Source organism: Pseudochaenichthys georgianus, chromosome 14, assembly GCF_902827115.2.
Source record: "Pseudochaenichthys georgianus chromosome 14, fPseGeo1.2, whole genome shotgun sequence".
Classification (NCBI taxonomy): domain Eukaryota; kingdom Metazoa; phylum Chordata; class Actinopteri; order Perciformes; family Channichthyidae; genus Pseudochaenichthys; species Pseudochaenichthys georgianus.
Genome location: NC_047516.1, coordinates 17,928,718 through 17,943,453, shown reverse-complemented (window position 1 = coordinate 17,943,453; position 14,736 = coordinate 17,928,718). Strand labels below are relative to the sequence as shown.

The 14,736-nt window shown below is 41.2% G+C and overlaps 1 protein-coding gene across 2 annotated transcripts in view; it reads right to left on the bottom strand.

Annotated features, from left to right (window-relative positions):
- LOC117458215 (ryanodine receptor 1-like) overlaps positions 1 to 14,736 on the bottom strand; it is a 63,409-nt gene that overhangs the window by 47,992 nt on the left and 681 nt on the right. For both annotated transcript variants that reach the window (XM_034098548.1, XM_034098550.1), the window contains exons 2-35: positions 11,414 to 11,533; positions 11,231 to 11,329; positions 10,715 to 10,735; positions 10,296 to 10,370; positions 10,130 to 10,208; positions 9,937 to 10,049; positions 9,751 to 9,850; positions 9,567 to 9,663; positions 9,091 to 9,165; positions 8,849 to 9,005; positions 8,593 to 8,757; positions 8,331 to 8,452; positions 8,047 to 8,233; positions 7,449 to 7,584; positions 6,983 to 7,078; positions 6,486 to 6,604; positions 6,204 to 6,337; positions 5,859 to 6,100; positions 5,550 to 5,742; positions 5,238 to 5,454; positions 4,879 to 4,983; positions 4,688 to 4,791; positions 4,521 to 4,604; positions 4,236 to 4,395; positions 3,955 to 4,102; positions 3,640 to 3,839; positions 3,386 to 3,560; positions 3,078 to 3,286; positions 2,615 to 2,973; positions 2,366 to 2,495; positions 1,963 to 2,123; positions 622 to 784; positions 442 to 528; positions 93 to 319 (exon numbers count right to left, since the gene is read on the bottom strand). In XM_034098548.1, coding sequence (XP_033954439.1) covers positions 93 to 319; positions 442 to 528; positions 622 to 784; positions 1,963 to 2,123; positions 2,366 to 2,495; positions 2,615 to 2,973; positions 3,078 to 3,286; positions 3,386 to 3,560; positions 3,640 to 3,839; positions 3,955 to 4,102; positions 4,236 to 4,395; positions 4,521 to 4,604; positions 4,688 to 4,791; positions 4,879 to 4,983; positions 5,238 to 5,454; positions 5,550 to 5,742; positions 5,859 to 6,100; positions 6,204 to 6,337; positions 6,486 to 6,604; positions 6,983 to 7,078; positions 7,449 to 7,584; positions 8,047 to 8,233; positions 8,331 to 8,452; positions 8,593 to 8,757; positions 8,849 to 9,005; positions 9,091 to 9,165; positions 9,567 to 9,663; positions 9,751 to 9,850; positions 9,937 to 10,049; positions 10,130 to 10,208; positions 10,296 to 10,370; positions 10,715 to 10,735; positions 11,231 to 11,329; positions 11,414 to 11,533 — 4,859 coding nt within the window. The remainder of the gene's footprint in view (positions 1 to 92; positions 320 to 441; positions 529 to 621; positions 785 to 1,962; positions 2,124 to 2,365; positions 2,496 to 2,614; positions 2,974 to 3,077; positions 3,287 to 3,385; positions 3,561 to 3,639; positions 3,840 to 3,954; positions 4,103 to 4,235; positions 4,396 to 4,520; positions 4,605 to 4,687; positions 4,792 to 4,878; positions 4,984 to 5,237; positions 5,455 to 5,549; positions 5,743 to 5,858; positions 6,101 to 6,203; positions 6,338 to 6,485; positions 6,605 to 6,982; positions 7,079 to 7,448; positions 7,585 to 8,046; positions 8,234 to 8,330; positions 8,453 to 8,592; positions 8,758 to 8,848; positions 9,006 to 9,090; positions 9,166 to 9,566; positions 9,664 to 9,750; positions 9,851 to 9,936; positions 10,050 to 10,129; positions 10,209 to 10,295; positions 10,371 to 10,714; positions 10,736 to 11,230; positions 11,330 to 11,413; positions 11,534 to 14,736) is intronic.

The window sequence follows — 14,736 nt, the reverse complement described above, 5'->3', positions numbered from 1 at the left end:
GCTCCCTTTGAAAAAATATATATTTTAGCTGGGTCAATTAGTCAAAAAAAGGTTAACCCAAAGATTTTTTTAAAGAGGGAGACGATTCTGACCTGTTCTCCTCTGGGATGTGTAGGGCCATCATGGTGAGGGGCTCCTGACACTGCACCACCCAGCCCAGTCTCTCACTAACACGCCCTGTCTCTGGAGCCAGGAAGTTATTGGGCATGCGGCTCCAGATGACGGGGGTCAACATCTGGACGTCCAGTCGAGGAGGGCACTGGGGGACGGGGTTCTTGCGTTCACTACGGAACATGGCGGCTGAGATCGGCATGATGTTCTAGCAAGATAAGAAAAGGGAGACAAATGATGTATTAGAGAAGAAGACAGATACATAATGTAACTGTAGCCTTGATTTTGCAGATTGGCGCTGACTGAGTGGAGTGATTCCTTGTGACTGACCTTGAGCTTGCCTAGTTCGAACTGAATCATATTCTGACTGGATGGAAGAACAAAGACAGCCGGGAACAGTTTTGTGTGTGGCTCCACCTGCAAGAAAGGAACATAACATGGTTGCATTACATTATTAAGTTAAGACTTTATAAAGGCTCTGTTTTAATACTTTGTTGAAGCTTTTCTGACCTGGTAAAAAGTGTTGATCTCTTTTCCATTGGCAGTGAAAGTCATGAGTCCTGTGTCCAAATCAATCAGACAGCCAATCATAAAATCCTCTTGACTGACTCGGGTTTGCTGGGAGCTGCTGAACTCCCCTCCCCACACCATGTAGCAGTTACTGCGTTTTATACTGAGGAAGACACAAAATGAAATCATGCATTTTGTCATTTTAAAGGTGCATAGTATATTCTCTGCTCACGCACTCCAAAGGCGCATCATTTCCCCTCTACTTCTTGGTCCAAACAAATGATATTAAAGTTATCAAGACTGAAGGGAGGGTAATATTCGAGCAAACTGCTATGAGACTATGCTTTCTTATAATCTACACGCAGTGCGTTAGCCGTCTGTTAAAAAACATCACATTTTATTGGTAAAGTTAGTTCAGTTTTTTCTGTTTTAAACTGAAATTCTGTCCACCTTTAAAGGTCCCATGTCATGGCCATTTCTACTGATCATAATTCCATTGTTGAGGTCTACTAGAATAGATTTACATTGCGCAATTTTTAAAACTCACATTGGTTTCTCATACAGCATCTAGTATGTGTATTCACTCTGTCCTAAACGGCTTATTGGAGCTCCTGCCCCCCCCCCCCTCCCTGTGAGCCCACTGCGCTCTGATTGGTCAGCTCGCCCAGAGTCCACCACCGTTACAGTGGAACATCAGTGATTATGTGTTACAATGGCGTTAGCAACCAGTAATGACAAACAGATGAGAATGCTGCGTGGGGTCTGGGTGCCGTGTTGGCGGGACGTTGTGAGGCTCGCTGCTGCGAGGAGCGGACAGTGTGAGCTGGCTTACTGATGTGGTTTCCTAGTTGCTGCGTGGGGTCGGCGAGACAGCGAGACACAGCGAAACCCAGCCCGAAACCAGCCAGAGCACGCACACACACACGCTGGCCTGGCTGTGAGTCTGTGCTCACACACACAGACTCACAGCCTCGCCCCGTCCCGCCGTCTCGGGCTGAGAAATCCGCGGAGCTGCAGCTGAGAAAAGATGGACCAATCCGTGGACTTGACGTAACGGCTCCGCGGATTGGTCCATTTGGGTATGGTTACGTCACCATAACGTTTTTTTAAAAACAGCAGTAAAAAATGGAAAATGAAAAATCTCCAACGAGGCGTTCTAGGGCAGCACAGACAGGTATTTTCTGTGTTAGAGTTTTACTCGCTACAGGGTGTACTTTGAGGGTTTGTGACTACATGCAGAAAAAGCTACATAACACACAAGGGGACGGGTAATAACCGGAAAAGCATGACATGGGACCTTTAAATACAAATAAAAACACTGCCTAGAAAAAGGTTTCATACCTGTCATGAATGTTTCCTTTATCGTCGCCCACAGTGACCGTCACATTTCTCACATGGCTGATGTCAAAATGTTGGTCGTACTGGTGATAGTCTGGCGTGATCCAGCCCACCCACACTCCACTGGGCTCCTGCCCCGCAAACACTCGCACAGAATAATAGTACTAGTAAAAGGGAAGAAAGAGGTGGGTGGGAAATACACACAAGTACAGTTTCAGGTCAAGATGGCGTAATAACAGTACAGACAGAAGTTTATTAGACAAAATACTGCAATGAAGGCAAAATTGTTTATTTCTTCTGCTTATTATTCTACCTATAGATAACAGTACAAGCAGAACGAGCAGAACGTGAATGGATTTTATATTTGTGAATATAATAATCATTTAAATGTAAGCTCTAGACATACTGTAGTGGTGTTGAGGATGATGTCGACGTCATCCCTGTCATCTGGCACCACATCTTCCATTAAGCGAGGCATTGCAGGAACAATAGGTGGAGGATTGATCAATGCAGCCTTCTTAGCCTTGAATAGGAATCTGTAAATAACAGCAGCAATCACTCACTATATGTACAAAATAAATGTAAACTAAGTATACCAGCCTTCTCCCCCATACATGTACCCTTCTCAAGTCACTCTACATTGATTTGTACAAACCCTTTCTTCTTGCTTTTCTCCGTTGAGGAATCCTTCTCATTTTCTCCATTTTTGACGGCAGGGGTCTCTTTCGGCACGGACGATTCTTTCTTCTCCTCTTCCTGCTCTTTGCGAGAAGCTGACTTCTTGAGTATTTCAAAGTCAGAGTCTGGGTCCACCTCTAACACATCGTCCTCAGGTATGGTAAGTGCACGTGTAAGAAGTGTGGTTCCCGCTGGGACTTTAAAAGTCTCATGGAAATCAACTGGCATGCTGAGTCTGAAGAAAAGCAGATCTGTGTTTGCGTTCTGCGACCCGTGTGTCTTGTGGGTCACTTTGATACAAGGGGCAGATTCCACAGTCCCATCCACACGCGACACCTAGAACATACATGAAAGGGAGGTAGGCTGTGATCTAGTAACTTGTTCATCATGAAAACAAACAATTAATGTATTCAAACATTACAAGAAGTAAGGCACAGTACCTCTATGTGAGGATGATCAGTAGGTGCATTGATGTACTGGGGAAGGCTTTTGCTGAACCACATAGTAATGTCTCTTTTCATGTTGATAGCAAAGGGTTCGAATCCCTCCTGCAGCCCACAGATCGTAAAAAAACGAAGACTGCTGACGTTCTGACCCAAGTTGAGCCGGCCGACCTGGGACAGGCCCAGACTGCACACAGGTATGAAGCCTAGGGATGATTGAAACATAAATGATCATTAGCATCAGAAATACACAGGTGCTAATATCCATAGTCGCTACCTGAGATGATCTGTTCTGTGTTACTCACCCTCTCCTATCTCTATATCCTTAAAGGCCATCTCGGAGCCTGAGTCACTGATCAACATTTCTCCGTTGAGTGTGAACATGATGTTCATCTCTGTGAGGTCGATCATACAGCCCACCACGTCACCAGATAGCCACTGACGACCAAATGGCTCGTTTCCCACATGCCAACGTTGGGCCTGAATTTGAAATATGTAAGTTTAGTATAACAGGGGCTTTTGAATGTTTTACAATTATGTAACTAGGTGTTGTTCCCACCTTGAAGCCATTGAAGACATACGCAAACTCATCTGCACCGAGTTCAGTGTCTGCGCGAACATTAGGCCTGGCCCAGCCCACTCGCATCTCCCCGACTGTCACCGCCTCAAACTCAAAGTACCACTTCCCCTGAGTGACAGCATAAGACTTCTCTGCTCTGAACACTCTGACCTTATCACCAGTGGCTGGTCCATGCCCGCCTGCATTAACACGAACAAAGGAACAAACACTTAGAAGAGCTTGTAGTAATGATAATGATACTTGTAGGACTGCAAAAATAGGACCGATACATTTTAGACAGCAGGGCAAACTTACTGCTCTCCTGATCAGGTGGCTCTATGTTGTAGCCATATCCGATGAGAGTGCGAACAGCTGCAGAAACTGTGTCTCTGTTGGTCTTTTTAGTCTTTTCATCCAATAGGTTGTAAGGAACCAGGCGGGGATTACGCTTGTTCACTATATCCTGTACAAAAAAACAAGATCAAACATGTAACAAGGGCAGGTAAGATTTGTGCAAATTAACTTTCTACAATATGTAACTAGCATATTATCTACAAATACTTATAGGGACGTGTTTATAAACAGAATGGCTGTACCTGAACAATACTGTATGTCCAACCCTGGTGAACCCGGTCTCTCGCCCACACATTGTGTCCATTTTCTGCCAGTCTCTCCACCAGAGTGTTCTGATTAGGCGTTAGCTTGACATAGGTGAGGTCCAGAGGCGCTGGCTTGTATCCACTGCTCTGCATGTAACTAACAAACAATACTTTGTGATCAGAATGTGTCCTAGAGAGCCTTTACAGGGCCATTGACAGTACATAATAGAAGGGAACCAATGCTAGAAGTGCATCACAATAAACTAATGCCTTGCAGCTCACGTTTTGGGGAGCTTGTTCCTTTTCAGATTCTCTTCGGCTTTCTCATCTCCCATTCCTACATGACAGCCCAGTGCCAGCAGAGTCCTATGACATGAATCACACTGAGAGTTAGAAATACAAAGAAACCAAAGCAGATGCTGTTAAATAAGCCAATGTCAGTGACTTACTTGAGTGTCTCTCCTGACATTGCTAAATTGTAGTTCTTCTCTGGTTCAGGCAGACTCTGGAAATCTACCAGGCAGGGGTGCAGCTTCTTGTTGTCATCGCGAAACTTGACATTGGTTTTAAAAAGGAGAGTGAAACAATGTTTTTAGGGGGAACTTTTAGTATACTGGGAAGGAAAAGAGAAGGAACTCACTGGTCCATAGGTCCACCCCTGTTCAATGCGAGTAACAGCCCATAACTCGTGGCTGTTTTCTGCAAGCTTCTCTCGAATGCGCTCCAAGTGGGGAGGAAGTACAATCTGAAAGAATAATACAATCAGTCCAGTGCAAATGATATTAACTATAACTAATGGTGTTGATGTATCGTGATTTTAAGGGTGTCCATCTGGCCGGGGACAACAGCTGGAAATTAGCAATGTTGGCTAAAGCTGCCCCATTTACTGTTTTTTGTGACAGTTGATCAACGGGGACTGTCCACAACACTATAAACAAATAAACTAAACTAAACAGTGCAAATGATGATGAGAACTAAATAGTATGGTATATATTGTACCTGTATAGTGTCCACAGGGCCAGGAGTAAAGGCTGTATGTGAGAGAGAGTGAGTCGGACCCAACAGATTACGGACGCCATCAAAATCGTGCTTGTACTCCTTGATGGGCTCAATGCGCAGACGGTCCCTCGGCAGGACTGCTTCATAGCACGGAGCGTAGCCTGGAGGTGGGAGGAACTTGAAATCCCCATGACGCCCTCCGAGAAGAAATCGCAACCTTGAAATTAGAGCGGGAAAATTGAAATTAGTCTCATAAAGTAACATCTATAATGCACTTATTAAAAGGGAAAAAAGCTTAATACAATTCCCTACCTAACGCCTGCAGAGAAGCTCACAACGGGGAAGAACAGGCCGTCCAGGTTGAAGTTCTCAAACATGCCCTGTACAGGATGCCCATTGATGCGGAAGGAGATACTGGGCACGCTCAGATCCAAACAGCAGCTGACCACGTCTTCTGCGGCCAGGAGGTGCTCATTGGGCGTGGCGACGTGACGCGGAACACGTCCTGTGGACACAGAGGGTAATTAGCACATATTTATTAACAACATGTTTTTGTTCTTGGAAATAAACTGTTCACTTTCTGCAAAACACTACTTTTAATTTATGCCATGTTTACTTTACCTGACCAGAGGTTTATCCCGTCGAAACCGTAGGAGTACAGGTCATCTCCGACACCGTTGCCCCCCCAGCCTTCGCCCCCACCAGGGTAAGGACTGTAGCCCTCCGTTAGAGCCCAGCCCACCCGCAGGTGGTATGGCTGAGCTGTAAGGAACGGCTCCACATGGTCCACCATCACCTCAAAATACCACTTCTTGTACTGAGTGGATCCTTCACAAGTCCCAAGGAAAATGTTGGGTCTCATGCTGAAGGAGGGGGAACAAAACAATCAGTGTAAAGGTTTAGATGATTGGCTGTAGCGTGGAATGAAGAGCATGATCTGAAGTGTGCTTGAGCTAATGAACCCACCTCGTCACATAGTTGATAATGTTGGTTTGTAGCAGGAAGTCACGACCAGGAAGCAGATTCTCTGTGATGAGGTTCTGATTCGACCTCACAGCGACCCCGTTACACACACACAGAGAGCAGAGCACATCCAAGACCTGGCAGAAAATGGAGATTGTTTTCAATAAACGAAAATCATTCTGGTGCTGCTTCGTAGCTTCATATTTGATATATTACAGTGTCTTATCTGAACTGCAATAGATCAGGTTTTCTTTTTTTTTGCAAACAGTGTTCAATGTTCCTGACCTTGTGGTTGCGTCCATGCTTATCCAGCAGAGAGATGATTGATTTGATGTGATTTTCCTGGATAATATTCAGCACCTCTGGACTCTCAATCAGAACGCAATACAACACCTCGAGGATTCCTGTCATAAAATGGGACAAATATGTAAACAAACCCTCGTAGTCATGTTTATTTGATATAGTAAAAAAGCTATATACAATTATGTACGTCTTCAAACAGGACACATCAAGCTTAGAACAAAGAAATGACAACTGTATTCATAAAGAATTGCAAGTTTCAAATAGCTCGTTTTTGTTGCAAGAATAATATTTTAACTTCTGATTACATTTCAAGGTGTTCCTATTATATTGACACCATCTGTATGTTGTTTGCAAATTCAAATGACCGGGCAATACACATGGTTTTCATTTATTTTATTCTTTATCTAATCATTGAAATACGGTTAAGGAATGTACAAATTAGAGAAAAAAAACGTTCACGTTTAAATGTTTCTTAATACCTGAAGATGCCTCCAAACGATCCAGTTTACTGACCAGCCAGTCGAGGTTATCACAGAACAGGGCACAGTTGGCACGATTTCCTCTGATCAAAGAAGCTAGACAAAAGAAGAGGAGCAAAAAAAGATTGTTAATACATCTCATTAACACAAATAAGTGTAAACTTCTTCCGACCCCTTTTCGGACGTGTAATTAGCTAAAGTTTTGTTGTTTATTGATATCAGACAATGATACTACAGATGATTCAATTATTAATTAAATATTTCGTTTTGTTATTGCATTCATTTGTATAGTACTGTATCATGTCTGTATCATATTTTGTTTCATTTGTATTTTCTTTGGTTTTACACGCTATACAAAATAAATAAATAAATAAACTAAACAGCTAAGGAAGCTGGTCAGATATTGGGAAAGACAATACTCTGGAATCGCAATGAGAGCATCGAACTAATCACCAGATGGGCTTACCTAGTAATTCATACAGTAAATTCACAATCTCCTTCCACGACTCTGCGGCTTCTTCCCCAGCGTACTCTGAGAAGTGGGCTGCTGTGTTGTAGACGTTGAGACGATCAACACACTCCAGGACCAGGGTAATCATTCCCTGTTTAAAACATAAAGAAAAACACGAAGAGAACTCAAATACAAATATTAAACGATCTTGCACTATGTACATTCCCTAAGATATTGAAGTGACTGTTATTGATTGTTGTGTTTTATCTTAATGTGTGCATATGTGCAAATGTGTCTGTTGATTGTATATATAGAGGATATACATATGTATACATATTTGTATACATATTTGTATTATTGTATTTTGAATTCGGGATTGTTGGAAACATTATTTCGATCTCTCTGTCTGTACAAACACACAGAAAAATTGACATTAAAGTTGACTTTGACTAAATATAAATAAATCAACCAAACTTAATTTACACCCAAACTTGTCACTTTTATACACAACCCAAATACAAATATATAAATAAATAACCAAACTTAATTTGCACCCAAACATGCCACTTTGATACTATTTAATTCATATGTATTCCTCAGTATATGGACTAACCTCCTCCTGGAAGAGGTTCTGTCTGTTCTTGAGGGAACGCAGCTTGAACTGTTTGTCCTCATGCTCCAGCTCCTCCTCGGGGGGGCGAAAGTAGAAAATGAGGTCCTGCAGGGAGAGCACCACCGTGTCCATAGGCAGAGATCCGGAGCTGGAAGACTTGTTTTTCCCACTCAGAGCATCTAGACCTCTGGAGATACGGAAAGAGAACATTGGAATACCACAATGAATATGCTGTAACTCGGAAAAATTGCTTTAAAGCAAGATTTAAATAAACTGAGTGCTACTTGATGAACTGGTTGAAGAGGCCTGTAGTGCTGAAAATCATTCTGGCAGCTTGGTACTCTTCTGTCTGAGATCGAGCCACTGTGAGAGCATCATCCATGTGACCTTCTTTATGGAGTATGGCCTGAGAATTGAACACAGTTGCTCTTAAAACACAAGGTTGACAGGAGGAATATATCCTCAATTAGCTGAGTGCATCGCTGGTTGCCTTTTGTGTCATTTCTGTTGGAGAGAGAATGATCTTGTCATATAATTCTGCTTTACCTTTCTCTTTAGAGGACCCAGGCGAGCAGATTTGGCATCGACAGCAGCATATGTGAGCCAGAGGCCAGTTGAGGCATGCTGCACGAAGCACATGGACTCTCCATACTTTATCTCAGGCGTGCCCATGCCTTCCACATCTCGCTTCTTGATCGCTTCGATTTTTTCCTGTAGTTAAAATAAAAAATATGTTTGATTCATCAAGGCAGGAAAGACAGTTTTGAGATTTCTGAGGCCAGTGACTTTGCATGACAATCACCTTTGAAATTCTGAAGCAGAAGGCTGACAACTTAGAATTAGCTTTTTCCGGGTCCACCAACAGCAGTCCTTTCTCTTCATCCAGACAAAGATATCTTCCTGTTGTTATGTGACGTATCCGGAAAAACTGGCCCCATTTAATGTGACCTCCGCTCCAACTACCAACAGAAATAAATACATTTAATGTTAATATAAGTGAATGATTGTAATACACATTAAAATGCACTGTATTAAGATACTCACGCGATACGAAGTGGCTCAAGTCTCCATAAGGAACGAGCATGGCTGCATACAGCCCCTCCTTCATAATAAGCAACTCTGAAATTGATGACATACAACCGGTATTAGTTCATTTAAGGTTTAAAAACTCCTCCAGACACCTGAAACTGTCTTCAGAGTGTTAGCACATTAAAATAAACACAACAGATAATGCAGTTTGCAAGCACAAACCAATATGGGAACTCCTTGCTGTTGAGAAACATTCTAAATAAATGTTGACAAAAAAATCTGGCTTTTTTAATAACGGAAAACATTGCCATATGGCTGTTCGACATCCAAACTAGGGTCGTAGAGACAGTCAAGACAGTTCGTAGGACTTTTAACACCAAATACACAACACCAGAAGGACTTTTTCATAATGTAGAGAAAGTACTGAAAAAAACAAACAAATTTGGGGCAGCAAATGATCACATTTTGGAGTAATGAAGTACACTTGTCACCTGCGCTGGTCGTCCCCTTGGTCGGCCCCTGGGATTGCCAAACACTCGTCCATGTGCCCATGGAACAGCCTGAGCACATACCCTCCAGTCAGAAAACCTAGAGGAAAGGAGTCATACAGGTTAGAAAGAGTGGACAGTTTTCTGGACAAAATTATCATTTTCTTTTAGCAACAAAAGTACAGACCTTCAGATAGCTCACATCCAGACATCACAGGAGTCATGGTCCACAGCGTTTGCATGAAAGAGGCATCTACCATCAAGTCACCACTGGCGTAGGACAGATGCTGAAAAAAGGGCAGGAGTTCATATCGGTAGGATTTATTGAGAGCATGCTGTTAGTTACAGTGCAGGTAAATAAAATCATGGTTACCAGGTATCGCTCTGAAGAAACACTGACAAGAATGAGGTCATCTCCCACCCTGACCTTCTCTCCTTCAGACCTCTGCTTGGAGGCTGGATGGATGGTCCACCAGCAGGCCTCCCCTGTGACAGACAACAAGATTTAGAACACAGAAATATAAAAACACTGTTTGTGGGAGGCAACGGACGGTAAATATAGAAACCTGTGGAGTCTTCCTGCAGGCCAACATCAAAAGCCAACTTGTCTGTCAGTGAGCGGGAAGTAGTCAAACAGCACAGGTACTGCAAGATAAACAGAGAGAGAAACACTTAAGAGGAGGACTCAAAACGAGCAGCAGTAGTTACAGACTCGATTCTAAATGTGCTTACCATGCTGGAGTGAGTGTGCTTCAGGAGGATGGCATGTCCGTACAGCAGGGTGCGGTGACCCCCACCTTGTGAAGACTGGGAAAAGAAGGAAATAGATTCAGAGACAGAAAGAGGTTATTGTATTAAAAGTTAGCCCGTTGACACAACTTTGCCTTGTTAATATCAAAATGGCCATAGGGTTTACAGAGTCAGTAACAAGGAATACAAAAATACAGCCATATCTTACAATTGTAAAAACCAAGCAAAGTACAACTTACTGGAAATATACTAAATCATCTGAGAACAGCTGAGGCAAATGGGTGAAACAACAGCTACATTGCATGATAACACTGTGTATATAACTTTAACACTAATGGGGTTGTGAAAGGTAGCTGTAACACATTTATGACATGAACGTTCAGTGACAAAGGAGAACTTACCCATTTGTCCAAATCCACAGCCTAACGTTGGCAGGTGGGAGAGTGAAGGAGCATGTGTTGGCAAATCAAAAAAGAAAGAAGGTAAGTTTACGATTTTGAATGAACAATACATTTCATTTGTCTATTATATCATGGGTACATCAAACAGAAAAAGGGACATTTCTGAGCGCCGTAAGGGCTGTGTAATATTCATTGCAGGTATATACTGCAAAAAAAACTGCTTAAAAAATGATTTTTACAAATGTTTTACTGTGCTCTGCCAGACATAAAAAACAAATCAATATTCTTAATAAAATGAAAAAAAACAATTTTCTTTATTTTAACATCAAGTGCAACACCCCTCATGTTTGAGCACAGTTAGAACGTTTGGGGAAAAGGTGAGTGGATCAATGATACATAAATATTAATTAGATTATACCGTTGATCATTAAATCAATCCATTGAACTTTATCGTTGTAACCAAACAGTTATAATTCAGCCCAAGTTGCCAATAGACTGTATACATAATGATCTTGCCTCATCCACTGAAGAGTTGGACAGCATCTCCTGTAACGCTCGCACAGACAGGGACTGCTCCAATATGAAGCAGCAGATAGCAAGGTCTGGAGGCACATTCTGAAACAGAGGAAAGCAGATTAGATTAAGAAAATCAGGCATTAAGAAATAACATTACATACATAATGAACAGGGCTTCACTACCTGAGCGTTTGAGGTGGTCTCCAGGAAACACAGACGATTACTGAAGCCTTCACAAGACAGGCACAGCTTGATCTGCTCCTTCAGAATAGACGCAGTGCACTGAAGCACCACCTGATCATCCTACAACAACAGAGCAAGTCCACAGTTAAGGAAGAGTTTTTTACAAGGGGATGTTTTTCAGGAAAACATTGGGATTGAGCAAGAGATATGAAATGGGACCCAACAAAGGTCCCAGTCAGAGCTGTCTGAGGTAAACCTATCATTTTGGATTTTAGATAACTGGCACGCAAAAAAAACATTTAAGTGAAAAAAACATTGAATCACTAACTGTGAAACTTATTGTAAGAATATTTGCTATACAAACTCTGATTGTGTATATTATGATTTTAAAAAGGAGAACGGCATATTGCAACACAACTTTAGTTTTAAAGAATTACTCACCAATTTATCACATTATCAAGAATTTGACACAAGAGCATTACAAATATAGATATATATTAGAGCAAGACAAATATAGATATATATTAGAGCGAGACAAATAGATATATATTAGAGCGAGACAAATAGATATATACTGTATTAAAGCGAGACATTGCCTTTTGTTTTGTTGTTTTTTAACAGAGACAAAGAGAGTTAACATATATGAAACATGGGAGTTGTTATGTTATATGGCTTTTTCAGTCGTTAACATTACCCACAATGCAAGTGCCATTACACATTTATCAGGCTTTGTGCAGCTCTCTCTGGAGCCACTGACTAAATGCTCAACAACTTATTTTTCACATAATCGCCGTTAAAGACTCCAGAACTTTTTAACGGACTTGGAGTTCCCCTTTAATGCATTCTGCCAATCTTAAAATACATTATAGCTCTTACATTTCATGGGTTATCATATTAAACTTGCCATTCATGACTCTGATTGGTCGAATCGTTGTGACGCAAATTGTACTATATTTGTGAGGGCTGACATTACAAGTGAAACACATTTAGAGGTGTCAACGTACCAAGGAAGCAGTTAACAAAGGAACACAGACAGTGTATATGTCTGACTGTATCTTACAAGTGTCTGGTTTTGGTCACCAAAACCTTACTGACGACAACATAAAAAAAAAACTTGGGAACATAAAATACACTGCATAAAATATACTGCAGAAACAGCTGTTTTTCCTGACACACATTTCCCCACTGTTCACTTGTTTTGTCTTACTGATGGAGTCCTCTGTTCCTGTCAGCAAGCTCTAATGTCCCCGCCTCTCTTGCTCCAAAACACCAGCCACTCCCCCTTTGATCTCTATTTCAGGCCGCTGCACCTGCTGTCCACACAACCCCTTCTGGAAAGCAACAGATATTTAGGATTTTATGGCAGGGGGAAAAAAAGGCCCACATTGGAACGTTTGGATGCTTCAATTAGCCAGCTAGCTCAGGGAAGGAATATTTAAAATTCATTAGTTTGCAGAGTTGTTATGGACTGCTCAAATATCTGACAATTAACTGTCTATCGCACACATTATTGTGAAGTCAATAGTTTGTTAATAATTTACAACAGGCATTATTCTGATTTAATAAATGCATCTGAAAATGTTGCTACTTTGAAGACTAATTCTGCAAAAATATTAGAAACCTATAACACTTCTACCAAAGCCTATTACCGAAGTAAATATCATGTTTCTGACACGTTTGGTTCCTAAGTTACTGTGCGGACAGGAATGTGTGTACAGGCAGAAAGACTGACATACTCCCAGGCAGACAGACTGACTGACTGACAGATGGACTGAGAGACAGATGCAACATGACAGCATGGGGCTGGCAACTGTGTGTTCACATACAATTCTAATGTGTTTTATCTAAACGTTTTGGTTTGCCAGAAGTTGTTGTTTGTCAATTAAAAAACGACCAGAGAAATCTACCAACATGTCAGCATAGCATGTGATAACAACCCTGTCTAGCTCTACTTTAGTAGAAACGTTCCTGCATGGACTGACGTCAGCAGGTGCTGCAGTGGGCCGGGCTTTGAACCTGTTAATCCTCACACGGTAAATATAGAACTCTGGGTTGAGGGTGAACAGCTACAGACTGACAGTAACCTAATGACACATTGTTAACATATTTTACTTTAGTGCTGTGTTACAAGCCATGAGACCATGCCAACTGCAAACATGATTTTCAGTTACATTACTTCTGTTTGAATATGTAATAGTCATTTATTTAAAAGTGTCCAATTAAAAATATTATATAAAGTCACTGCAAACACAGACTGTCGTCACACTTCAAGATACACAACTTATGATCAAGTGGCTACAAGGATCTGAGTTTTAAGTGATGGCTGTAATGCAGATAGATAATGAGTTCCTGGCTTACACTAACCGACGGGCTAGAGTTACCAGGCTGTAGAGAAACTCAAGTGACACTATATGGGACATCGACAATAGCTGAGTATCAACGCTGACTTTACAAATAGAGCGTGTTACATTTGGAAGACTGCTTGCAAGGCCACAATGCCCTTCTGTAGACTTTGGCGCAGAGATCTAAACTGGAAATCTCATAGCTGAGCGGTGAGTAATGCAGCAAAAATAAAAACATTTAACCGTAGTGCAAAATCAATTAAGCGAAACATGTACAACTTTGAGGTAACATTTCTAAATGAATAAATCCCTAAGCAAGATATTACTACCATATATGTTAACTGCCTTAGAAAAAGAGCTAGCTATATGTATAGTTTTACAGAACTGTCTTTCAAACAGCAGAGATAAGGAAACTGCGACCATCTGTGCCTCACATTTTAGAACAACAAAGTCAAATCGAACTCGAAACACGATGTTTGGGCAAATTAATCCTTACGAAACCATAAATTAAACAACTTAGGTTTGATACAGCAAATCCATCGTATGGCAATTTGTCTTTAAAAAAGTGATGGAAATGTAGGCCTACTATAACTTATAAAGACTTGTCCAGATAACAATGAGTATTGATATAAATACAAAAAATATCCTATTTGTATTCTCTCTAACAGCGGGGACAAAAAGGAACATGTTTGTAATTTAGAATAACATATATCCATTTGCCGGAAAAAAACGATAAGTATATCTATATCTCTATATATATATATATATATATATAGAGAGAGAGAGATTTAGATATAGTTATATATTATTTGGATGTAGATCTTGAAACTACAAGCCAAGTTGACACATCCACAATCCCATAAAACATTAGGCATGGTACATCTGAGCCCAGCAGTTCAACTATTAAGAGTTATTGGTTTCAGCACTTGTCATCAGATGAGTTTGGAATCCTACAATTGTTCTTTAGGATTTGTTCAAATT